Source organism: Lipotes vexillifer, unplaced genomic scaffold, assembly GCF_000442215.2.
Source record: "Lipotes vexillifer unplaced genomic scaffold, Lipotes_vexillifer_v1.1 scaffold215, whole genome shotgun sequence".
Taxonomy (NCBI): Eukaryota; Metazoa; Chordata; class Mammalia; order Artiodactyla; family Lipotidae; genus Lipotes; species Lipotes vexillifer.
The window spans coordinates 1,028,412-1,055,235 of NW_006776544.1; the positions used below are offsets into that span (position 1 = coordinate 1,028,412).

Here is a 26,824-nt window from a genome sequence, read left to right on the forward strand (position 1 = left end):
TTCTCAACCACTGTGTCACCAGGGAAGCCCCACTAGGTATGGACTTTTATCCTAATGCATTTGTAGAAGAAACTGTTGCCAGACTATTTTCAAAGCTCTTCGATCCAAAATATAACACTGAGTGTGATTTGGATAAAGTGACCCAAAAAATAGTAAACTCAATAAACAACCATTTTAACAAAGCTAAAATCTGCATTCTTCATGAGGACCAAGAGCAGCCATTCCCCACTGTAGATACAGACACTGTGGATGAACTTGTCAATCCAGTTTATGAAAAGGTTCTGAAACAGCATGGGCTGGCCCCTGAGGTTGATAATAAAGAACTCAAAGACAGTGATATTTTTGTGGAAAACATTACCAATTTAATCATAGCAGATATTTCTGATTATCTTTTTCACCCACTGTTTTCTGGGGATTTGTCAGCTTCTTCCTATGCTACTTTAACAGCAGAAAACATTATTCAGAACATCTTTAGTGGCATCACTGAACCTACCCAGCCAAGCCAGCATTTATCTCCATATAACACTGTGCTGCCATACACATTTTTAGAAGACATAATCAGAGTATTATTATCTAGAATCTTTCCTTCTTCATCTAACATGGTTTTATACAGTGAAACTCCAAGATAGATCAGGAATTAATCGCAGTGAAATCTCTTCAAAGTTAATCAGTGATATTAGGATGAAAATTTCCCAACATAAAATTCGATTTTCAAAAGATGAAGATGAAACCAAATCTGTTTATTCAGAGGGTGATGTTCAGCGTCTCGTTGATTCCACATTCAGAAATATCTTGCAAAACTCTGGGTCTCAAGAAGCAGTTGAAAACAATAACACAAGCAGTGACAATGTTCCTATTGATAGAATAGCAGGTTTTATCATTAAAAATATCTGTCAACAACATCTTCATCCATTTGTGTATGGAAAGTTGTCATTTCCCTCATCATATGCATACTTTGATAGTATGAGAAGAAGGCAATGTTTTTTTGCCAGTGTTTACTCCTCAGCCCTTTTGGAATTTAAGCAAAATATTCCACAGGGTATTAGGTATTGTGCAAACAAAATCACTAAGAGATTCAGAAAAAGAACTGTTGGAAACAGCTGAAAAACTCATATATTTGATAATGGAAGAATTCTCAAAAGTTCAAGTTAGCATCCTAGAAAATGCTAAGGAACAATTGTGCTTGCCCCTAGTAGATAGAGACATAGTGATAAAAATTATTGACACGGCATATAGCAAAGTTTTACAAGAATGTGAACTGGAACCTAATAAAGATCTTCTCAGTGACACCAAGACACTGGCTGAGAGGGTAACTAAAATCATCCTGGCTGAAGTTTTTGATTTCTGAATTCCTCCACATTTCATAGCAAAGCTGTCTTTTAAATCATATTCAAAACTCAATGCTGATGTTTTGATAAAGAGAGTTCATTACGCTATCAGTAAATCAAGACTCCGAAGACAGACTTGTACAATATATACCACCATATTATCATATACACATTTGGAAAAAATAGTCACTCGGGTTTTATCTCAGATATGTCCATTGAACTGCAGTGCAGAAGACCCATACCTTTCGCAGTCACACTTCAGCAACACAGTTGTGAGAATGATCAATGAGATCATGCCAATAATTTCTAAACATGCAACATGCATTATTAAAGATGGAAGTGAAAAACAAAATGTGATTTCAGAAAAGATATCCAGGCTGTGGTTGATGCCATTTATAATGACATTTCTAATTCAAATCTATACCAGTCTCTTTCAAAAGATAAAAAAGGCATAATATACCTGTTACAAAAATAGCAAGTTATATAAGGGAGATATTTAACCATCATCTTGAGTCATTCTTTTTTTTTTGCGGTGCGCGGGCCTCTCACTGCTGTGGCCTCTCCCGTTGCGGAGCACAGGCTCCGGACGCGCAGGCCCAGCAGCCATAGCTCACGGGCCCAGCCGCTCCGCTGCATGTGGGATCTCCCAGACTGGGACACGAACCTGTGTTCCCCGCATCGGCAGGCGGACTCTCAACCATTGTGCCACCAGGGAAGCCCCCATCTTGAGTCATTCTTATCTGGATATAAAACTCTTCCTTCAGGTACAGTGGATCAAACTTATCAACAGAGAGCAATAGATCCTAAACAAAGAGAATTATCTTTCATTGTGAATTCGGCCGTCTTTTTGGAGGAAGTAATTTCTGAGCTTTTATGCAAAATCCTTTATGTATTCTCACATAATGTCCTGGCTGCTGAAAACCCATGTAAAGCAAAAGCCAATGTTACTGATATTGTTACAAGATTAGTAAAATCAATTATCAACAGAGAGCAATAGATCCTAAACAAAGAGAATTATCTTTCATTGTGAATTCGGCCGTCTTTTTGGAGGAAGTAATTTCTGAGCTTTTATGCAAAATCCTTTATGTATTCTCACATAATGTCCTGGCTGCCGAAAACCCATGTAAAGCAAAAGCCAATGTTACTGATATTGTTACAAGATTAGTAAAATCAATTGTACTGGAGTTCACCACATCACAAATTTTAGTTGCAGATCACTTGGATGAAATCTGTATTTTTCAGAAGGATATAAAGAAATGGTTAAAAAACTATCAACATTATTTATGAAAAAATATTAGATGATTATCGATCTCTGGTTCATGTTTATAGAGCTATACAAAATGATGCTGTCAATTTGGGGGAAAAATGTATTATTTGCTGTTAGGAGAATTTTATGATTATCAGGTGGAGTCATTAGTTACAGGAGAATTAGCAACTTCTTCCTATTCCTCCCTCCAAGAGGAGAACATCATCAGAAATGTACTTGACACCATCAACGATGATAGCCATGACTTGCCATCATGCATCACTGTATTGCCTCGTTCCCTTTTAGAAGATATGATTTACAAGCTTCTAGCACATATGTTCCCTTCATCTGAGACTGAAACAGAACCAAATGAGGAAGAGGTGCCACCAAATTATGAGTTTGTGAACAGTGCTTCAAAACTAACTGATGATATCATAACAGAAATTTCTGAACATGAGATTAGACTTGCCAAGGCAGAGGAGCATGTGGAGAGTTGGCAATTAGGGGTAATCGATAACTTCGTTGACTCCATATGTAACAATATTATTTTAAAAATTAAGTTTGAAGATGAAGTACAGAAAGATACATGCAAAAGAGGAGGCTCATTCCTCAGGAGAATAGCTAGTTTCATTATGAAGGTAATTGTGGACCACCATCTGCAGCCATTTTTACGTGAGGAAGAATCATTTCCCAGTGACTTGCCCCAAAATGACCATGTCACTGAACTCTTGAATCCCATGAAAGAAAAAATACAGTCCTTCCCACAGGTTTCTCTATACTCTACTGCATTTTTGGAAGATGTTGTAATTGACCTTGCTCGCAAATTTTATACTCTACCAAGTATTGCTGAAAATCCTAAGGACAAAGAGATATCAGAAAGAGATATCATGGGCCTAGCTATAAAATTTGCAAATGCCCTGATAGGGGAATTTAGGAAAAGTGAAATTAAAGTTCTAGTGAATGCTGAAAAAATGTTTTCATTTCCACCGATAGATAAAGAGACAAGTCGATAAAGTATCTGATTCTGTGTATGATGAGGTCATAGACATATATGGATCTAAAAATGTTCAGAAACATGATAGAAGTAACATTGTTATAGAGATGATTGCTGTTTTGGCCAAGAAGGCAATCTCTGCTTTCCAGATTCAACCACTTTTTTCGGGAAGCTGGTCTTCCACCTTCTTTTCATTTCTAGATGTGGATAGCATCATCCAAAGAGTTCAACAACTACCATATAAAACCTTTACAAAGATAAAGAGAAGCTTGAAGGAGAACCCAGTTTCTTCACTAGAACAATCATCTACACTTATTCCTCTAACCTCTGACCTGAAAGACAAAACGGACACTTCGGAAATAGATGGAAGAGCACTTAATGGAAAAGAGAACTTCAAAAAGGAGAAGACATCAATGAAAACAGGCAGCATCCAGAAGCCAGTATGTACCAAAATACATAGCATTATGAAGAGCGAAGTAACTACCCTAGCATCAGGGTGAATTGGAGGTGTGCCAAATAAAAAGAAAGAGGATGAAAAGAAAAAGGAAAGTTCAATTGGAAAAGATAATGAGAAGGTATCAAAACTCACTTCAACAACAACCAGTGTGAAAAGTAAAGATACTCAGGGGCCAGATTTGGGTACAGCACTTACAAAGAATGAAATCAAGAAGAAAGATCGTTTGGCTAGAAAAGATGAGAAAGGGTGAGGTGACGAAGTATACCAAAATCTTTCACCAGCTATTGATGATACAAAAAACAAGGTTGTCCTGGAACCAGATTTTAAAATAGATGATAAAAAGAAGAGTGACAAGAAAAAAGAAAGTTCATTAGGAAAAGGGGACAGACCTTTTGAATTACCATCTCTGAAATCCAAGGTGAGATATAGAGAGATCCAAAAGAAGAGAAGAGATTCTCCAGCTTACGCAGTTACAGATGACAAACAGATCTTACATTCTAAACATGCCCAAAATGTCACTGGAATCATTTACAGAAATGTTTTAGAAATATCTTCTTTCCAAGGACCAGTGGATGACTCAAAATCCCCAAATCCTCTAGGTGATAAAGCAGCATATGTAACTCAAGCGGATGGCAAGGATTTTGCAAAACCTGCTTCAATGAATTCAGCTAAACAGAATGCTTCTGCAAAAGAGGAAGAGAATGAGAAAAGTAAAGATAAAGAGATTAAAAGTACGCCTAGTAAACGGGACAATCCTCAGAACCCACCAGAATATAAACCCGGGATTTTCCCTGCTAACTTTTTAAAAGATGTTATCTCTGAAATAGTTAACAAATTGATTTTTTCTTCCTCATCGGATACAGATGATGCATGCCAAAATGTAAAGGTGTAAATCAAGCTGAGCTCTATGACACGGCTATGAAACTGATTGATTCCCTGTTAAAGGAGTTTTCAGATGCTCAAATTAAAGTATTAAACCCAGATCAAGGAAGTAGGTTCCTACAATCTGAAGATAACGTTTCATCAGTTCATAAAGTACCTCTCAGGCAAAAAGAACTGTCTGTGGAAAAAAGACCTCCCAAGAAAAAGATAATTATGGATAACATACCACCCATGCATAACACGGCACCTGCAACTATAATACCTTCTTCAGATCAGGCACCTTTTATAGCTAAAATACCATCAATCAATAAAATTTTGGTCAATAAGATTGCTCACTCCTCTATATGCAATATTTTACAGGAATATAGATCTCAAGACTCCATTTGCGAGGACATAAAGAGTAATGTTGAAAAATTAGCAAAAAGGCTAACTAATGCAGTAACAGAAGAAATTTTTCAGCATCAGCTAAACTTGCTACTTTATGATGAGACTCCAGATTCAGTATGTTTGCCTCTGGAATCTAAGGAGGTTATGAAAAAGGTCCATAAGGTGGCCCAGACAGCCTGCAAAGAATGTTAGACATCATCGCTATATACCATAATGCTGCTTTATGAATTTTTAGAAAGGATAATTTCTTCTCTTCTATCAAAAATTTTCCCAACAGTAGCCAACGCTAAAACAGAAATATCTGAGATAATTTGTACACAGAATTGCACTTCCTTCAAATGAAATTAGCAAGTATAGTTATAACAGAGATCTCCAAAAATGAAGATATGATTATACAGTATGTAGAATCTTTACATCCTAATGATGATGAAATTATTCAATTAGTGGTTTAGACTATTTATAATAATCTTTTGCAACAATTTGGATCTCAAGAGAGCATACAAAAGTGTGTCAGCAGTGGTTGCAAAATCCTTTCAGAAGGCATAGCTAATTTAGTTGTACAAGAAGTGACCAGAAATCACTTACAGAACTATTTTTCTGGAGAACTAAGGCCACTTCAGTGTAAAGAAGTTGACAGTGTTGTTGAAAATATCCTTAAAGATGTTATCCAAACCACTGAAATTCCCCAGCCTCAGCCATCACAGGCTTACAAACTGCCTTTTAACATAATAGAAGAAACTGCTATAAATTTTTTGTCAAAGCTTCTATTTAGTTTCCAAAAGCGGATAAGGAACAAAACAATTCTCTAAATGCTGAAATGCAAAAAAATAAGCTCAGGGCTTCCCTGGTGGCGCAGTGCTTGAGAGTCCGCCTGCCGATGCAGGAGACGCGGGTTCGTGCCCCGTTTCGGGAGGATCCCACATGCCGCGGAGCGGCTGGGCCCGTGAGCCATGGCCGCTGAGCCTGTGCATCCGGAGCCTGTGCTCCGCAAATGGGAGAGGCCACAGCAGTGAGAGGCCCGCATAACGCAAGGAAAAAAAAAAAATAAAAAAAAATAAGCTCAAAAATCTTAAATTCATTCCAAGAATATATCTCTAAAAGTCAGATTACAGTAGTACCACAGGTCAAAGAATCATCCACTGTATCTTTAGCAGACAGTGCGACTATTGAAATAGTAGTTAATTCTGTTTATAACACTGTTTTAAAGCACTCTGGCTCCCATATTTCAGTATATAAAGATTTAACAGGTAAGAACAATGTCCTCTCCGATATAATAGGAGTTTTAATGGTGAAGGAAATTTCCAACTCAGAATTTCATCCTCAAGTAGAGGAAGAAACATCAAGTTCAGAGTTAGCTCTGGAAGCTGTCAAAATTATGGAAAAGATGGTTAAGATTGATGATCTTAAGTCAAAGAAAAAACCTTCATCCCAAAAAGAGGCTGTATTAGATGCCAGGTTTTTAGAGGAAATATTTCCCTTGTTCTTGGCTAAACTAGTAAAGTTGCCAAGGGCCTCAAGCGAAGATGCTAAAAACTTATCAAAGCCTGAGTTAAATAAAATTGCATCTCAATTGACAAAACCCGTGACAACTGAAATTTCCAGAAAAAACATTAGTATTGTAGCTGCTAAACCTGAAGAAAAATTTTTAAATCCAGAAAGTATAGAAATTATTTCTCAGATGGTCGATTCTGTTTATAATCATGTACTACAACAATCTGGAACACATGAAGAACTTTATTATGACATGAAAGGTACAAACCACATCTTTCCTAAAGAGGTGGCTTCTTTAATAATCAGGAAAGTTTCCAATTGTCCATTAGAAACAATTAGCCCAGAAGATTCACATGCTAATCTCTTTGGCGATCTGGACATTGGTCGAATTGTTGAAAAGGCACATGAGCATGCTGTCAAAATGGAACCTGAGCTACAGCAAAAAGGGTTACATCAAGGTTTAAGGCAAGAGGAGATTTCAGTTAGAATAATTCTTCACTGTGGGAAACAACCCATCAATATTGATCCAGACATTGTTACAGAACACTTAGGGGTCATTTCTATAAAAACTCAATTGCTTAAGAAGCTGCAGGTGGAGTGTTTAGCTAGAACTGGACACAGCATTGAAACACTGAGAAGAGGGTCAATAAGTGGGAAGAGTTACTCAACTGATACACCTGATACGAGAAAGAGAAAGAAAAATGCATCTCTTTGGATCAGGCGGGACGACTGAACATAAAGCTGTTAGAGGTAAGTGCAAAAGGCACTAGTGAAAAGAAATGAGCAGTCAGTGAGACCTGGCTGTCCTTCTGTGATTTCCTTCCTCAGGTAGGTCTACAGGAATGCGCTTGTAAAATATGGTCAATTTTCTCTTGCACATCCCAGTAGAAGTGAGGACTCCGATTCCTCCAATACAATCCTCTGCTTTCCTGGGACTAACCCCGTCAGCAATGTGGCTCAGTGTAAAGGTGGCAGGCTAGTTTCCATTAGCCAGTTAAACTGAACTGCCATTTCCTGAAGAACGGGAGTACAGAGAAATACCCTTAACAGCAAACAAGACTGATTGGAATTGTAGTCCTCATTTGGCAACTCAGAGGAAATGCAGTTTTTACAATCACCACAGTTCTTTTTAATGGATATACATTATCATAGTACTATATGGATCTAGAAGGACCAGTTAGAATATCAGCTAAACTAGCCTCTATTAGAGATTGAAATCCTCAAACTTAATTTAAGGCTCCACAGTAGTATTGTTTTTATTTAGCAACATTCATCAACAAACATTAGACTGCAAGCTCTTTAGAGTTCATTTCTTCTTATTTCACTTTTGTTACATAACACCTTCCCAGTTCTCCATATTCTTACATCCTCAGGATGTACTCGGTTTCTTTCCTCTTCTACCCTTGTCCTAGACCCAGTTGTCTTCATGCTGCTATTTTTATGAACTAGTTTCTCTGAAGTCCCATATTTGGGCTCCAAATGTACTTCAATAACGGGGACCTGAAATGCAGAAATGTTGTCCCTGGTACAATGCATCTACTGAAAAAGTAGTTAGTTCTGTTTACTGATCTTAGGGGTGATGTTGCCAGGAGATGGAGTTACACCGATCCAGCCCAATATTCTCATTTAACGCCAAAGCCCCTAGGTAAAAACTTTGCAAACGGAGCAAAGTTCTATGGGACCAGCCTGCCTGAAGCCTAGGCCTAGGAGTATGTTTTCCTTACCATTATTTTCCAATTCACTGAACTAAGTCTAAGAGCTGGTGAATACATTGATGGATACTTGTTTTGTCTCAAATACTGAGACTTTCATAGACACTGATGGAATCGCCTTGGTCCTTAGTTTCTTGGACTAGATGAAGGTCTTTTCTAGCTCTAAAATGTCCTTTTCTCTCTGGGTTCTCAAAGTTATATTAGCATTTACTTAGTAGTCTTCATTTATATGTAAGTAATTCCGTGGGCACAAAACCTGTTTGTCTAAACTGTAGAACATTACTCCCAAGTCATTACTTCTTAACCATGTGCAGAAATATCTATCAGTTCTTCTTCTTGGCAACCTGCTTTCTTCCCTTACATTGTTTATCAGTACTTTAACTATCTCTTTATAGCCCAGAGGAACTTGGAAAAGAATAGCTAATCCAAAACTACCCCTGCTAATCTTAAGGGAAGCAAAAGCTGTCTTAAGGAAACTAGATGTAGATGGTGCAGCAAGTTTCAGCCATGTTTTGATGCCTTACAGCTATCTGGATAGCAGTGCCATCCATCCCCAGCATGAGGATGAGGGTTGCAGAAAGAACAGATCAGTTTAGGGAACCCAGATAACTCCCGGGCTATTCCTCAATCAGAAATCCACAAGCAGGGTTTCATTTGCTATTTGGAGGTACCAAAACTTCCCAATACACCAGACACATGCCTATTAAAGGCTCATACAGTGTCACATTCCAAAGCCATATAGAATGATTTTTGATTTTTTGAACCACTTTCCTTCCACCAGCACAAATAACCAAAATTGATTGTGTTTCCATTTCTTACAGTTCTTTAATTTTGTATTGCACAAAAGATATTCCTTTAAGGCAACATTTATCTGAAAATCTGGTTTGCAGTGTTGCAAAGAGATCTAAGATTGATAACTCAAATTAACTTAAAAGTTCTGTGGCATCATCAAAAGGCTAAAGAAATGGGAAAAGTCATTTGTTTAATTAAAACTGTCTCTTCCTTGATCTGTCTTTAACATTGCAAAATGGAAAGTGACACTTGACTAGGGAGGTGAGGAGAATGAAGATTTGCTCTTTGAAGCTTCCTTTCGAAAATACATTCAAAGGATTAGGGTGTGGAGGGGTGAGGAGTGAACATTCCAAGTCCTTCACAATTTTGGCTATTATTCATCATTTTAAAAAATCCAAGTCAGCCAATACTTTGTCTTTTTTCATGAAAATTTCTGTATTTAGTTGGTCTATTAGTTCCCTACTAAGAAGTTTAGAAAAACATTTAATCATGTCTAAATCTGTTAAAAAAAACTTTCAAGGCAAGTGATGAAAACAGTGTAATTAAAGTATTTGTGCATTTTGCACCTCTTGGCGAGTAAAAGGTAAAATCTGAAGCAAGAGAAAGAACCTTAGGGTTTCTTCTTTGAACTGGAGTGATAATCTTGAATCCAAAACAAATTATAGAAATGAGCAAATATTGCTTGTGATCTTCATTTATTTCTCCTTTTAAATATATCACTAATATATAAGTAAAAGCACTTGAAGATAAATAATTTTACTAAACTGAAACTAGATACCATGTGAAAGTTGCCTTATTACAATAGAACCACAGCAAAAAAGACTGAGGCGATTGTTTTTAATATTCATTGTCTCTTTAATTCCAGACTGCTAGTAGGAATTCATTTCAGAGTTTAATAAAGCCTGACATCACCAAAGTGGAGCTTTTAAAAGATGTCCAAAGCAAAAAAGATCCTATCATTTGTTTGATAACTCATGATATTAATCAAGAAGTTTTACAAAAGAAAGCAGAAGAGAGCTTTACTTCTGATGAAGATGAAGTTGTTTTACAAGAGGTTGTAAAAGAAGAATTTCCAGAAGGCCCACCTGAAAATCAAATAAAAGAAGACGTGAAGCCCACTGCCAGCACAGGGGCTTTCCCCAAGCCACTGATGAACAAGAGCAATCTGAAAAAAATTTTGTCACTAGGAAAATGTTGTCAGCCAAAATCCAGTGTAACTACAATTACTGAAGCAGCACCAGCTCAAAAGACAGAATCTGAACAGACACAAATAAGAACTGTTTCTAAAGTTGATGTAACTACCTCAAAATTCTCGACTGACACAAACTCTTCCTCTTGGGAGAAAAAGACACAACTGAGCGTAAGTGTGAGAACTTTAAGTATCAGTGACTGGGTTTCTATAGAAAGGGTAGAGAGTTTCACAAACTTAGTACAAGTAATATACACTGGGTAGGAAGACAAGGGCATAAACTAGATCTAGGCAGTCTCTCCCACCTCTGACGATATTTACAACAAAAGGGAAATGATTAACAGATGAAGCCAGGAGCTTCAGTTGAAGAAAAACAGATCATGGAAAGAGTCCTAGGCTAGTTAGAAGGACAAGAAAAACAGAAAATGGAAACCAGTTAGGAGAAATACAAGCTAATTATTTAAAATGATAGATTGCATTCTTTTTTTGTACTCTTAACTATAAATATTCATTGGAAGTTTTGTGCATACAAACTCCATGCCAGTGGGCAGGACCAGAAGATGGGCTTGGAGGGGAGTAAAAAAATTCATGCAAATTCAGCCTATCTGGGTTTGAATTCTGACTTTGCCACTTGGTAGCTCTGTGACCTTTGGGCAAGTTACTTAACCAACTATTTTCTTAAAAATTACTTATCCAGCTTGTTGAAACACAGCAAGTTAGTTGAATATGTTGAATGTTCCTCCTGTAATCAGCCCATAAACTCCACTATCACTTTGACATACAGCTCTTGTCCCTGGTTCTGTATCCTTCTAGTGATGGTCTGGGCCTCACTGACCTCTTGGGTTGGCCCTACCCCAAAAATTGTATCTTATCATGTGTATGGAGATTACATATGATTTAGAATTTCCTGGTAAGACAATTCCCTGGATTATCCATTTGCAGTGATTCCCACTTAACCCAGAAGCTGCACTGAACCAGAGAAAACAAAACACAGGGATACAATTCTGGCCAGTTCAGGAGCTCATCAGGTCAATAGCCTTAACACAGACTCTAATCTATTTATTGGCATCTATTTACTTACTGGGAAGCCATGTGAAATTTCAGGACCAAACAAAGTGTGCCTGGTCAGAAATGCTGGTAGTATATGTTACAGTATATTTTATTTGATTTGTTGTAAACTCTCCTTTGTGTTTTACCTGACTTGTACTTTTCCAGGGAATAGAAATGAAATCTAGCACCAAACCGACACATTACGTCATACATAGAATTATGAGTTCATCCTCATATAATGAAGAGGATCTGCCTTCATTTTCTCGGTACAGTCAGTTAAAGCAATACTAGTTGACTAAGGAAATAGAAATCTGAAATGAAGATTATGCTGATCGAAGAATGGGCCACTCAAGTAAACCTGTGAGGAAGCCAGTGTTTAGCCCTTCAAATTCCCCTCACTCCTTCCCCTTACTCCCCTCTGTGGTTACTTCCTGGGCCTTCCCTTCCCATCTTCTCTCCCATTCCTATTTATCTGGTCTCTACTTCCTTCTCCTGGGACCTACTTTCTAGTATAGTGATCTACAGTATGGTTAGATTAAGTCTTTAACTAATGTGTTAGGTTCTTGAACCGAGGAGACAGGCCCTGAGTCAATAGTCCCCACTCTAATGGCCCACCTAAAGGAGTTCATACTTAGTTCCCATATGTACCTAAATGCTCAACCAGGTGGCACTGTCAGAAGAATCCCAAGAATGGAGGGGGCGGTGTAAGCTGGAGCATTCACGGAAGAATTCTCAAAAGCAGTGGAGTTTGAGTTGGGCCTTAAAAGATGGATAAGATTTAGATAAGACCATCCAGGTTGGAGAAGACTACAAGAGAAAGGCTGGACTATGCAGTACCTATAGGGACAGGGAGGAACAAAGTACACTGCAGACTTGAAGTCTGATTAATACTTTTTCTAGAATAGCCAAAACGTGTCTAAAATTGTTCTTGTGTTTATAAGAATATTCACAAACTGGGAACAGTAGCACTTTGTATCATGGGAGAAATAGGGCATAGGAGAAAAATCAACCTTGTTCTAACTATATTCTTTTCCACCTGGCACTATGAAATTAAGTTTTCTTTTTGACCTGATGCCATTTTAGGACATCGCTCCTGGCCTACCACTGGCCCTATCTCCCGTCATGATTGTTTTAACATAAATAATTAGTAATGCAGGCAAATCTCAATTATTTGTATCATTGCATAAGAAAAAGGCAAACATATAAAACCAAATAAAGTCAATGTAGCAATCATTTTTCATTATTTCACAATAATCATTTAATCATTTTTATTTGAGAACTCAGAGACATACCATTCCAGGTTTGCATCTATATGAATAATGACTTTGACAGGTTGTTCTTTAACTAGTATTCCTTTAACAAGTATAAAATACAAAGAAAATGAAATGTTTTTTACCTTTTTCTTTTAGTGGTAATGACGAGCATCCCTCAGATCCAACTGCCAAAATAACAGAAGGTTGGATTAAATTTTTTAATTCAAATTAGATAGTATTTAAAAAGAGGCTTTGTTCATTGAATTGATGAATTTTCCTGTCAAACCTAAAGTTAATACTGAGCCTTCCGGTAGGCTGATCTACATTGGGGGAGTACTGGGTCAGATAACTAGTTAACATGAGCCAACTAGTTTGCTTTTTCTGAAACACTAATAATATTTCATTAATTTTGGTGGAAAGTATGTGGTGTGACTATAATTATGAGTTTACAATTACCAGGCTCCTGTGGGAAATATCTAGGAAATAAGGGTTTATCACATCTATATGTGGACTACTGCCCATGCTACTAGGATTTAATCATCTCTTTAACAGTGTATGTTTGTATTTAAAGTGATGAAATGGAAGAACCTACAAGCAAGATTACTCTACCCAGCAAGGATCTCATTCAGATTCGACAGAGAAATTAAAACCTTTACAGAGAAGCAAAAGCTAAGAGAATTCAGCACCACCAAACCAGCTTTACAACAAATGCTAAAGGAACTCCTCTAGGCAGGAACACAAGAGAAGGAAAAGACTTACAATAAGAAATCCAAAACAATTAAGGAAATAGTAAGAGGAACACACATATCAATAATTACCTTGGGAATTCCCTGGTGGCACAGTGGTTAAGGATCCGCCTGCCAATGCAGGGGACACAGGTTCGAGCCCTGGTCCAGGAAGATCCCACATGCTGTGGAGCAACAAAGCCAGTGCACCACAACTACTGAGCCTGCACCCTAGAGCCTGTGAGCCACAATTACTGAGCCCACGTGCCACAACTACTGAAGCCCACGTGCCTAGAGGCTGTGCTCTGCAACAAGAGAAACCACCGCAGTGAGAAGCCCAGGCACCACAAGGAAGAGTAGCCCCCGCTCACCGCAACTAAAGAAAGCCCGTGCGCAGTAACGAAGACCCAACACAGCCAAAAATAAATAAATAAATTTATTTATTTTTTAAAAAAATAATTACCTTAAACATGAATGGATTAAATGCTCCAAACAAAAGACATAGACTGGCTGAATGGATACAAAAACAAGACCCATATATATGCTGTCTACAAGAGACCCACTTCAGACCTAGGGACACATACAGACTGAAAGTGAGGGGATGGAAAAAGATATTCCATGCAAATGGAAACCAAAAGAAAGCTGGAGTAGCAATTCTCATATCAGACAAAATAGACTTTAAAATAAAGACTATTAGAAGAGACAAAGAAGGACCCTACATAATGATCAAGGGATCAATCCAAGAAGATATAACAATGGAAATATTTATGAACCTAACATAGGAGCACCTCAATACATAAGGCAAATGCTAACAGCCATAAAACGGGAAATCAACAGTAACACAATCATAGTAGGGGACTTTAACACCCCATTTTCACCAATGGACAGATCATCCAAAATGAAAATAAATAAGGAAACACAAGCTTTAAATGATACATTAAACAAGATGGACTTAATTGATATTTATAGGACATTCTATCCAAAAACAACAGAATACACTTTCTTCTCAAGTGCTCATGGAACATTCTCCAGGATAGATCATATCTTGGGTCACAAATCAACCCTTGGTAAATTTAAGAATTTGAAATCATGTCAAGCATCTTTTCCGACCACAACGCTATGAGACTAGATATCAATTACAGGGAAAAAAATCTGTAAAAAATACAAATACATGGAAGCTAAACAATACACTACTAAATAACCAAGAGATCACTGAAGAAATCAAAGAGGAAATCAGAAAATACCTAGAAACAAATGACAATGAAAACACGATGACCCAAAACCTATGGGATGCAGCAAAAGCAGTTCTAAGAGGGAAGTTTATAGCAATACAATCCTACCTCAAGAAACAAGAAACATCTCAAATAAACAACCTAACCTTACACCTAAAGCAATTAGAGAAAGAAGAACAAAAAAAAAAACCGAAGTTAGCAGAAGGAAAGAAATCATAAAGATCTGATCAAAACTCCTGTATTCAAAATGACATAATTGAGAGCTTTATTATAAAATGATAAATATGTTGTACAGGAAGTGCCATCTTTTGAAGAATATAGGCTGGCCAGGGCACTTTTGCATTGATAGGTGATAAACTACATCTCAGAACTGCATCTCAGAATTGAGCAGTGACCAAGGACAGCCTGCAGAGTTCAGTGGCAAGTAGAAAAGATCCCATGTAGGTTTCTAACTAGCATGTCCAATCAGAGTAAAATCATTCTTCTGTGCCTTTAGTTTGACAGGGACACCTCCTCCCAACCCCTGCATTCGGCATATTACAGGAACTCACTGGGAAGCAGTTATAAATTCAAATAACATACTTTTGCTCTGATAAGGGCTTTTGGGGGAAGAAATGCAGAAATGGCCACCTTGTGCTAAGATGCTCAAAGTAGTAAAAGCCCCACAGAGGATAATTTATTAGAAATTACAATGATGCCTGTTTATGAAAACCCACAAAAAAGGGGGGACTTCTGGACCAACACATGCCCATTATAGCTTATGGTGTACTTTTTACAGATAGGGTTTTATTGGGAATCTAAATCAGTTCATGGTGTGAAGTGTCATTCTATAGCACCTGGCATGCATCATGGCCCATCCACTTTTGCCATAAACACCCCAGACATGTCTCTCTCTTCAGAGTGACCAGTGCCAACCAGGAGAACTCCACTGTGCTGTCCACAAGCTGATCTAAGCAGCATCAGGGTGTCTTGAAGGAGAGCTGGTCTCACCAACTTTGCTCCATTTTGACATATGTAACTCCTACTTCCAATACACTGAGAATGCCACACCTACTGCTTGATTCCTCTTTTCAGCAGCTTTGCTTTGAAAGGAATATGACTTGTTAGCCAAAGGGTTCATTGTGCCCCTAGGGATGAACTTTGTGTGTGCTGTTATTCTAGCCAGTGCCCATCTTGAACAATATGCAGAATCTTTTAGTGACTGCAAACTAGGGGCAGTGTCTCAAAGTGTCATTCAGAGACTGCTTGCACCAGCATCACCCAGGATGCTTATTTGCAGAATCCTGGCCCTTCTCCAGACCTGCACAGTCAGTATCTCAGGGAAATCGTGTCCAGGCATCTGCACTTTTGTTGTTGTTGTTTTTGTTTGTTTGTTTGTTTTTGCCAGGCATCTGCATTTTTAACAAGACCCGCAAATTGCAAAAACAAAGCTTCATTTTTCCCCTCAACATTTTCAGAATGTGGCTTTGCAGTACATGTCTCAATCCTGTAACTAAGTCTTTGTCTTGCTTTTTCAGAGGAGATCTCTCCATTCAAGCTTTTATCTTTCCCTCTGCAGATTTTGGCTTTTTCCTTATTAATTTCTTCATTGTTCTGATTTTGTTTAAACTACCAGCACATTCCAGTACTGCATTATCAATCTGAAAACCTGAACTATTTTTCCCCTTATTTGGGGGTAAATTTGCTATCTGCTACCTTAGTTTTAATCATAGATCCTTGAAGTTCCTAAGGTTATACTGCTAGAGAAGATAAAAACTAGGGAACTGCAAGAGGTATAGGAGAACTTTGTCTTTTACTAGAAATAAGAAGGTATGTGCTTTATTGCCCTGTGTCTTTTCATGACATCCTGTCATGATGCATCAGCAACATAGATAACTGCTCATTTCTGTCCTTACAGATACAACAATCATTTCGTTAACATAAACTATGATATACTTTAAATAAGAGCCCTTTGCATAAAACAAGTGGTGCAGAAAAACTGGTCTAAATGGAGACTCTTATTGGCCACACAAGTCCTTTATAGCTCACACAACAAACAGATCACTTGGGGTTAGTCAACTGAAAATTTACCCAAAGTGAGTGAGAAACGATAGCCTTTTTAAATGCACTGCTGCTTCTGCCTGGATATTTTGAAAGGGACACCAGTACTGTTGAGAGTTGAAAGTTACCTTTTCATGTGGAATTAGCTCATCAGGCTTTTTTGGATAGTTATCTGCTAGCACGAGGGAGGCAAGGCACTGCTGAGCTGGCTCAAGAAGCATCAGGGTGCAGGGAGTGAAGAGCTGGCCTGCACATCAGAAAGCCTTGGCCCTAGGGCAAATCTGGCCACTTTCTACCCACATGACCTTAGATGAGGCATCTGACCTCACTGAATTTCTCCTGCTTCCTTCCCAGGGCTGTCAGAAGGAGAAAACTCTTTGTGAAAGCACTTTAAAAATCAAAAGCTATTATATAAATACTTCTTTCTGAATCCAAAATGATCACTCCCCTTGCCTGACAGCCTCAATTGGAAAGCCTGATAACTGACCACATTTCTCTTTTGGTTTGTTCAGACTCTGATAAGCCCAGTACTTCCACACAGGGGTCTGAAATGATGAGGAAGTTATCATCAGCTCTCTCCAAAGTGTTTTCAAGATCTAATGCCAATGTTCCCAAATCTTCCTCACCCTAACCCCCTCACCAAGACACAAGCTGAGGCTGCTACACCTGATATCAATTAGCATGTTGACCTTCTTCAAAAAATAAATGGTTTTCGAAGCATGACATTGTGTCCTACACCTGATTTTTATACATACTAAAAACAAGAGCAAAGGAAAAAAAAGGCAGCTGGAGAAAAGGAAGGTTTGATAAATGCTTTTGATAAGCATTTTGGGCTGAAAAGAGAAGCTGTGCCTCACATATAGATGCATCTAACAGGCAGTGTGGGGTTTAAGCTCTGCTCTTGAGGGCCCTGCAGCCTTGCTGGGAAGATGAGACTAACTTAGAAGCAAAAGTTTGACAATAAAACAACGTGTCATCACACATTTCGGGTGCCGTAGGGGTTCAAAGAAGGGAGTCATCGCTGTGAGCTGGAGTGGTAAGGATAAGTTTCCTGAAGGAACTAGAATTGAGGCAATCCTCAAAGGACCATAGGATTAGACAGGCCTGGAAAGCACCAGGAAGGCTTTCCCCTTAGGTCACAGAGCTGCATACAGTGCTGCCATGCCTGAACGATTTAGTTAGCACTGTCTGATACGATGTTCTATGATGATAGAAATGGTCTGTATCTGCTCAGTCTGATATAGGAGGCACTAGCCCCACGTGGCTATTGTCACTAGTATGATTGAGGAACTCAGTTTTTCATTTTGATTTATTTCAATTTAAATAGCCATATGGGGCTATTGGTTCCCTTATTGGACAGTGCAAGTCTAATTGGTACATGGCCTCAGGGCCACCAGCCAATTCTGATTAAATTGAGGGATTCCCTGGAAGTTCACTTCCAAAGTCTATCCTCAAACACCTAAAGCAGTATAGAGATCTGACTCCTCAGGGGGGCTTTGAAGCCTCTAGGCATCCTCTTGGTCCCTTTAAGAGACACGAACCACCAATATGGCCAGAGGGAAGTTCATGGTTTCCAATCATATTTGTGCCCCTGCACTTGCCAAAACTCAACTGATGGAGAAAGGATAGGCCCCATTGAGAACACCAAAGTCAAGGAATCACAAATAGCAAATTGGAACCTCACCTGCCAGCTGGCCTCAAACACTGCTTGGCTAAAAACTGCTTCCATGGGACAGAAACATATGACGAAGATCACTCACTAGTCATTCTCATACCAAGGCTTTATCCAGGAATTTAGGCCAGTGGAAGGTCTCAGATTTATACAAAATGCCCAAGGGAAATATTTCAAGGCAAGTAAATGTCTCTTATGCTGTACCTGCAGTCCATAAATATTATGTTAACTGAACTTTAGTAAACAGAATGGCAGGCACTTCTGCCCAAATATCACATATACCCAAATTTGGCTGCCTTCACCTACTCACTCATTTCTGCCCTTACATACTGAAGTTCATCACAGGCAGCAGCATAAGTTTTAAAGTTAGTTTGTAAAGGTTCACAATAATGACCAACACTGATCTTACAAATGGCTTTGTTTTTGTTAAAAAGTAATACCAATCCAGTTTGGAATTCAAAAGTTACAAAAGGTACAGTGCAAAGTAAGGCTCCTTCCCTCTCCTCTCCCAGATGCTACCTGGTTCTCCTCTCCAGAAGCAATTTCTATTACCAACTGGATAGAGTATCCTTCTCGAGATAGTCTATGGATAACAAGTGTATTATCATATGACTTTAGAAAGAAGTCTAATTGAACATCCTCCCTCAAAAAGGCAGAAAACAGAGAAAGAGGAAGAGAGGGAGGGAGGTGAGAATGGAAGGACAGAATGTGCACATGCTATCTGGCAGCTACTATGTCCTGATGTCACTGCTTGGGTCTGTCTCAATGGCTGCATTTGTAGCTTCAAATAAATTCAGTCCTCATTTTTTAAAATGCTCTTTTGTCTAATGAACTAAAGGTCAAAAGGTGAGCAGCAGAGTGGTAAGAAAGGCACCTACCATAGCTGTTCACAGCCTGCTGGCCAAAATACATTAAGAATGTATGAGCTTGCAGCTCAATATCAAAAAAAAAACAAACAACCCAATCCAAAAATGGGCCGAAGACCTAAATAGACATTTCTCCAAAGAAGATATACAGACTGCCAACAAACACATGAAACAATGCTCAACTTCATTAATCATTAGAGAAATGCAAATCAAACCTAAAATGAGATATCATCTCACACCAGTCAGAATGGCCATCATCAAAAAATCTAGAAACAATAAATGCTGGAGAGGGTGTGGAGAAAAAGGGACCCTCTTGCACTGTTGGTGGGAATGTAAATTGATACAGCCACTATGGAGAACAGTATGGAGGTGCCTTAAAAGCTACAACTAGAACTACCATATGACCCAGCAATCCCACTACTGGACATATACCCTGAGAAAACCGTAATTCAAAAAGAGTCATGTACCAAAATGTTCATTGCAGCTCTATTTACAATAGCCAGGACATGGAAGCAACCTAAGTGTCCATGATCGGATGAACGGATAAAGAAGATGTGGCACATATATACAATGGAATATTACTCAGCCATAAAAAGAAACGAAATTGAGCTATTTGTAATGAGGTGGATAGACCTAGAGTCTGTCATACAGAGTGAAGTAAGTCAGAAAGAGAAAGACAAATACTGTATGCTAACACATATATATGGAATTTAAGAAAAAATATGTCATGAAGAACCTAGGGGTAAGACAGGAATAAAGACACAGACCTACTAGAGAATGGACTTGAGGATATGGGGAGGGGGAAGTGTAAGCTGTGACAAAGCGAGAGAGAGGCATGGACATACATACACTACCAAACGTAAGGTAGATAGCTAGTGGGAAGCAGCCGCATAGCACAGGGAGATCATTTTGGTGCTTTGTGACTGCCTGGAGGGATGGGATAGGGAGCGTGGGAGGGAGGGAGACCTAAGAGGGAAGAGATATGGGAACATATGTATATGTATAACTGATTCACTTTGTTATAAAGCAGAAACTAACACACCATTGTAAAGCAATTATACTCCAATAAAGATGTAAAAAAAAAAAAAAACATTATACTAAGTGAAAGTCACCGAACACAAAAGGCCACATGTTATATGATTCCACTTACATGAAATGTCCAGAATAGGTAAATCTACAGAAATGGAAAGCAGACTGGTGGTTGCCAGGGACAAGGAGGAAGAAGGAATGGAGAGTAGCTGCTTAATGGGTACAGGGTTTCATTTTGGGATGATGAAAGTGTTTTGGAACTAGATAGGGTTGGTGGTTTTACAACACTGTGAATGCACCAAATGCCACTGAATGTTCCCTTTAAAATGGCTAATTTTGTGTTAATTTCTTCTCAATAAAATAAATAAAGTTGTAAGGAAAACATGTGGAGACATATCAACCAAAATAAAACAAAAAAAAAGTCTAAAATTTCAAAAAAGGGGGAGGGGAGGGGAGGTGGGAAGGGAGCAGGCTGATGTTAAGAATCCTTACCACATTCACCGTAAGCTGTCTGAGCCTAGTGAAGCCACACTTCTCTACTCTATGGTTATACCTGCCAACTGGAAAGGTTACTGCAAGGATTTTAAATATCTCACAAAGACTGGAATTCTAGAATTGCCTGATATTTCCCCTTCCTGGCCATTTCATCATAAATTGGGGTCACAAATTCAAGGGCCATATTTATGAACCCAAATTTAGGATACATACTCTGGTTAAGTACCAAAAGTACCAAGTATACTCCCAGGGACAATGGATTTTGCTCAAAAATCCAGGACATTCAGCTGTTAAAAACTACAGCTCTCTCAATGATTCTAACACTCAAGGGATTAAAAGAACTCATCCTCAGATATTTTACATATAGAAATAGTAAAAGCATAACTGAATTTCACTGCATTTTAAAAACACAGCTCAGGAGCTTCCCTGGTGGCGCAGTGGTTGAGAGTCCACCTGCCGATGCAGGGGACACTGGTCCGTGTCCCGGTCCGGGAAGATCCCACATGCCGCAGAGCGGCTGGGTCCGTGAGCCATGGCCGCTGAGCCTGGGCGTCCGGAGCCTGTGCTCCGCAATGGGAGAGGCCACAACAGTGAGAGGCCCACGTACAGAGAAAACAAAACAAAACAAAAACAAAAAGAAAACACAGTTTATTTCCAACTCTGCCATGCAGCTGAACAAGCTGTGGCTTCAGTGATGTCTGTGGTCACTAGGATTAGAGGACTCCCGGTCCCGGGAGTGCCGGGCCCTTTTATGCCTGTGAGATTTATCTTGACTCCTACTTCTACTTCTGTGACTACGGCCCTCAGAGCGCCCACTGTGCCGGCTGCAATGTGCGTCTGAGCTTCGACCTCTGTCTCTATCTCTGTTCTTATCTTCTCTCTCTTCCCTCCTGCTTGATGACTTGTGCTCGTGCTTGGGCTTCTCCTTCCTTGGCTCCCTCTCTGTTCCACCACAGCAGGTCGTCCTGATCTCAGGGGAGCTGGGGTGGGGCTTCCACACCTCCCTGGACTCTGACTTCTGACTCCTCTCTGAGTGCTTGCCACTGTGCTTTTTAGAGCCAAGGTCATCCTTTTCCTTTATCATCTTGCTTCTGGGCAATGAAGAGGAGGCTGTCTCCTCTGCCTGTACTTCCTGGTCAGTCTTCTCTTTTTCTTTCTTTCTTTTCTTTTTTTCCTTTCTGTCTGGAGGAAAAGAAGGGCAAAATAAGAAAAGGAAGATGGAAAAGATGGAGGACATGCAAAAGGAAAGCATCCTTGGCAGCAGCGTGAAGCAATCACAGTCTCTACTTCCAGAAAAGTGCCTCCGAGAAGCCAAGCTGGATGTCTGTCACCCTTGATATGTCGAGTTGCTGTATAAGGCAACCCCCACTCTTAATTATCTCTTTAAAGACCCCACCTCCAAATACAGTCACATTCTGAGTTACTGGGTGGGGGGGCCGGTTAGGACTTCAACATATGTATTTTGGTGGACAGAATTCAGCCCATACCATTAGCCTTCTGCTGATACCTCTCCTTTCCCAATTAAAGTAAGCTTCCCCACACCTTCCCCCTTCACACTTAAGAACTGATTACCAACTCTCAGTGAATGCTAAGAAGAGCAAACACTAAGCCTACCCAGAATCTTCTCTTGGGCCTTAATGCTTTACCTTTTTTGTGTTTTCTGGTGGGTTTGCCATCTTCAGAGCCCTCAGATGAATTCAGTGAGGGAGTGTGAGCCCCGCAGCCCCTCTCCTGCAGCTCTTTGGTCACATCATCTATTTCTTCTGAGTCCTTAGGAGCCCGATAGTTAGACACATGATCCACTCGGATAGTTCTTCCTTTGATCTAAGACAGACAGGCAATGCTTCAGCAAAGACAGCCCTCCTATCTAACTATTTGAACCCAGCTGCAGAAATCCATGGTTTGAACCATACCCATTGCCCTCCCGCTATTCTATTTCTCGGGAAATCTCGAAAGCAGACCTGCCCAACTGGTGTGTCACAGCACATATCCCTACACATTAATTTGCTCAGCCCTTGGGGCAGCCAGGTGGGACCTGGCACAGCTGGAGCCCCCAGGGCAGTTGTACTAGGCAGCCTCATCAGTTTACCCCAGAGTGCCATACTAATATCTTCATGTTCTACATGTGCCATGAAGTGAAAAGAGCCTGGGAAGTACTGCCCCAAAGCACAAGCAGCACGGAAAACTGTAAGAGTTCAGATGCAGAAACAATGAATTACCCTCAATCTGTAACACCCACAGTGAAACACACCATGAAAAAGCCTGGCAGCAAGAGGGAATTCCTGAAATTGAGCTCAATGCTACAGCTGCTTTCTCGACACAGCAATTAGGACGAGGCCAAAGCAGACCAATAGTTGGGAGGGGGGAAGGAATCTAGAAAGGACTACTTTTTTTTTTCTTAAGCCCTCACACCTTGCTCTACCCCCACCATACTGGAACAACTGGCTCACACTGATACTATCGCTGCAAAGCACAACTCTCCAGGTGAACAACAAAAAATTGACCCCTTACTTAAAACAAAAACATTCAGGTAGATACAGACTTATTCTATAGACAAAGCCATCTGAAATTTGAAATGTCTGGCTTTTACTGTTCCATTCAAGAGCAACTTTTTACTCTTACCTTTAAGCCTGAGCACTTTCTATCATCTATCTTATTCCCCATTTCAAAACATTTTTGAAAACCTTCCCTTTATGGTGACTCCCTTTGACTGCCGGCTCTCTTAAAAATCAAGCCTAGAACCTTTTTCCACCCTGTCCTATAATCTCCAGTTGTTCCACACTGGTGCAGTCAGTGACAAACTCTCCAAGTCAAGAGTTACCCCTCTGACCTGTGACAATGCTCGTTCAACAGCAGTGCTTTTCCTAAACAAGCAGAGGGACCATGTGGAGCACAGATAAGCCTGACTTGCCCCATCCCCTTCTCTTAGCCAAACGTCTCACTTACAAGGGTGGAAGAGAGAGGGGAACAGAGGAGAGAAAACTTCAGAATGAGTTACTTTTGTAGAATTTGTCATCAGATTTTAACTAGAGAATTTCCAGGGCCCAGTACTGCTAAGTCAGTGGAGACATATGACAGACATACATGGCTATGTCCTCAGCCATGAAACCATGACGGAGCCCCAAATTTCCTGACACAGGACAGCATGGAAGAGCAGCATTTGCTCGTCTCTTTGTTCTCCAGTATACCAGAAATGAGAGTGGAGTGTGAGGAGGGAAAGGTGAGAAATAGAGGCCTGGTTGGGTGCCGGGTGAAGGGGAGTGGGGGGTCATGGTACCTATGCTCCTGAGGAGATGGTTTGCTAAGAGATGGGTAAAAGGAACAAGTGCTGGCAGAGTCATGAGCCAATGGAATTATTTCCTGGGATCATTTCCTGGTCAATATGTCCCCACACCTCTGCAACCCTCACAACACACCCAGCTGACCAGTACTGCCCTTGAGCCTGTGGCTATCAGGTGGGAAATGAAACTGAAGCCCTACATGAAGGAAAAGTTCTGCTTAGTAAGCATACTCACCTTGATCCCATTAAAATTGTCAACAGCCAGAATTGTGCTCCTCTGGTCTTCATAGCAGAGGAAACAGAATCCTTTGGATTTCCCAGTCTTCTTGTCCCGTACCAAATTAATGTTAACAATTTCGCCATATCTATTTTTTTTATAAAAGAGTAAGACACTATTGATTTAAAATGCAAAAACTTTCAGATTGGATGACAAAACAAAATTCATATAATATAGTCTGTACGGGAGACACATCTAGAACAAGATGACAACGAAAGGTTAAACATAAAAAGTTAGACAAAGATATATCAAGAACACCCAATTAAGAAATGGGTGGTAGTATTAAGATCAAAGATGAATTCAAGGCCAACAAAAAAAAAACATTTACATGTGACTAAGAGGGCTCTTTTGCTCTGAAAAAGGTCCTAATACATAACAAAAGTCATGAAATTTTATGCATAAATCAACAAATCAAAAATTATAATTAAAAATAGGATGAGCAAGTAAGAGTGAAAGTTATGAGAGATTTTAACACACCACTTTGAGTTCATAACACATAAAATTGACAAAAATAGGCCAGAGGAATTAATTAATATAAAATTATATAATATAAATACAAATAAACATATAACTAATAATATAACAATTATATTGTTAAAAGTATTAACATCAGACTAGTATATGTACAGATATATTTGATTGTACAAAAAGATGAGTTTCTTCTCAAGAATCCATAAAACACATATTAAAATTGACTGTAGACTAGGTCTCAAAGTTAACCTCAATCATCTCCAAAAACAGCACAGACCATATTTTCCAACCACAATGTTAAACTGCTGGAAATAATATTTTAAAACAAAAAATACCCTACCTAGAACTTGAAACCTATTCTCCAAGCTAACAACTGGATGAAAGAGAAAGTAAAACAAAATAAAGAAATCAATGGCAGACTCTTTAGAAAATAACAAAAATGGGAATATATACCAAAATGTATGGGATGTGGCTAAAACCACACTCAGGAAAATCTGTAGATTGTACATCCCCTAAAAAGTCAATGTTACCATAATATAATTTAAACATATGAATAAATGAATGCATAAAAATTAAAAAATAATAATTTTGCATAGCAAAAAGATCACAATAAGCAAAGTCAAAAGTCAAACGACAAACTAGGAGAAAATGTTTGCAATTTATATCACAGATTAAGGACTAGAAAGCCATTTTTTTCCTTTTGCTATAAAAGACATTATCAGGACAACTGGTGGAGTTGAATAAAGTCTGTAAGATTAGATAATAATACTACAACAGTGTTGATTTCCTGAATTTGATCACTATACTGAGGTTAAACAAGAGAATGTACTTGTATTTTGGTAAATACACATTGAAGAATTTAGGAGTAAATGGGCATCATGTCTGCAACTGACTCTCAAAAGGTTAAAAAAAATATGTATAGGTGGCGAGAAATAATAAAGCATATGTGGTAAAATGCTAACATCTGGGGACTCCGAGTGAAGGGGGTACAGGTATACTTTATACTATTTTATAACTTGCCTGTTTTAAGCCAGAAATTATTTCAAAATAAAAAGTAAAAGAAAAAAAGAATACAGGAGTTGGCTTGAAGGGACTACTACAGACCAAAATGGGACAATTTGAGCATCAAGAAATAATAATAACAGCAATGTAGTATAACACATCAAATAAAAAAAAAGTCCACAACAATACAATGCATGATAGAGTGTTACAACAATAAGTTAATACCTTTAACACATGAACAGCTCTTGTAAAATCAGTAAAAAAATGAGGAATACAGTAATAGGGAAAAAAATAAGCAAATGATATTAATAGACAATTTACAAAGAAAAAGAAATAATAAGGGCCTGTAAATCTATGAAAGGATGTTCAACCTCCCTGATGATGAAATAAAGGCAAAGTAAAATAATACTGAGAGGCTGTATTGCAAATATTTTTTTAAATAACGATTACTGATTTGGATTCAGAAAAATGACCATTCTAGTGAGAGTGGAAATTGATACAACCTTCTCAGTGGAAACTGAAACAACCTTTTCAGAGAGTAATCTGGCAATGTTTATAAAACATCTTAAAAATGCTACCATACTAATCCAGTAATTTCACTAAGGAAACCATCAGGGATGCATGCAAAGATGTATATACTACAATGTATATTGCAGTATAATTTATAACAGCAAAATATTAGAAATAACGCCCAACTTCGAAAAGAGGACAATAAAGAAAAACACCAAGATGTTAACAGCTTTTCCTTAAAGTACATTCTATTTTTTTCTTTATGCTTATTCTTTTGGCCAAATGTTTTTTTTATATAACTATAAATTTTTTTTAACATCTTTATTGTAGGACAATTGCCCCACAATGGTGTGTTAGCCTCCACCCTACAACAAAGTGAATCAGCTACACACACACACACACACACACACACACACACACACACACACACACACACACACACAC

The 26,824-nt window shown here is 38.8% G+C and overlaps 2 protein-coding genes across 3 annotated transcripts in view; one reads left to right on the forward strand and one right to left on the reverse strand.

The window, feature by feature from the left end:
- LOC103089232 (fibrous sheath-interacting protein 2-like) overlaps positions 1 to 17,433 on the forward strand; it is a 79,504-nt gene extending 62,071 nt beyond the window's left edge. The window contains 20 exon segments of the mRNA XM_082930884.1: positions 23 to 619; positions 621 to 1,016; positions 1,018 to 1,688; positions 1,691 to 1,780; positions 1,783 to 1,840; positions 2,046 to 2,227; positions 2,425 to 2,550; positions 2,553 to 2,594; positions 2,597 to 2,677; positions 2,680 to 3,578; positions 3,580 to 4,909; positions 4,912 to 5,595; positions 5,598 to 6,062; positions 6,065 to 6,125; positions 6,354 to 7,477; positions 7,480 to 7,535; positions 10,155 to 10,649; positions 11,694 to 11,794; positions 12,938 to 12,984; positions 17,291 to 17,433. Of these exon segments, the coding sequence (XP_082787010.1) occupies positions 23 to 619; positions 621 to 1,016; positions 1,018 to 1,688; positions 1,691 to 1,780; positions 1,783 to 1,840; positions 2,046 to 2,227; positions 2,425 to 2,550; positions 2,553 to 2,594; positions 2,597 to 2,677; positions 2,680 to 3,578; positions 3,580 to 4,909; positions 4,912 to 5,595; positions 5,598 to 6,062; positions 6,065 to 6,125; positions 6,354 to 7,477; positions 7,480 to 7,535; positions 10,155 to 10,649; positions 11,694 to 11,794; positions 12,938 to 12,984; positions 17,291 to 17,433 (7,648 nt within the window).
- A 4,045-nt stretch (positions 17,434 to 21,478) lies between these two features.
- Positions 21,479 to 26,824, reverse strand: part of RBMX2 (RNA binding motif protein X-linked 2) — a 9,231-nt gene continuing 3,885 nt past the window's right edge. For both annotated transcript variants that reach the window (XM_007450462.1, XM_007450463.1), the window contains 3 exons: positions 24,356 to 24,485; positions 22,487 to 22,664; positions 21,479 to 22,022 (listed from right to left, as the gene is read on the reverse strand). In XM_007450462.1, the coding sequence (XP_007450524.1) occupies positions 21,529 to 22,022; positions 22,487 to 22,664; positions 24,356 to 24,485 (802 nt within the window). In that variant the 3' untranslated portion in view covers positions 21,479 to 21,528. The remainder of the gene's footprint in view (positions 22,023 to 22,486; positions 22,665 to 24,355; positions 24,486 to 26,824) is intronic.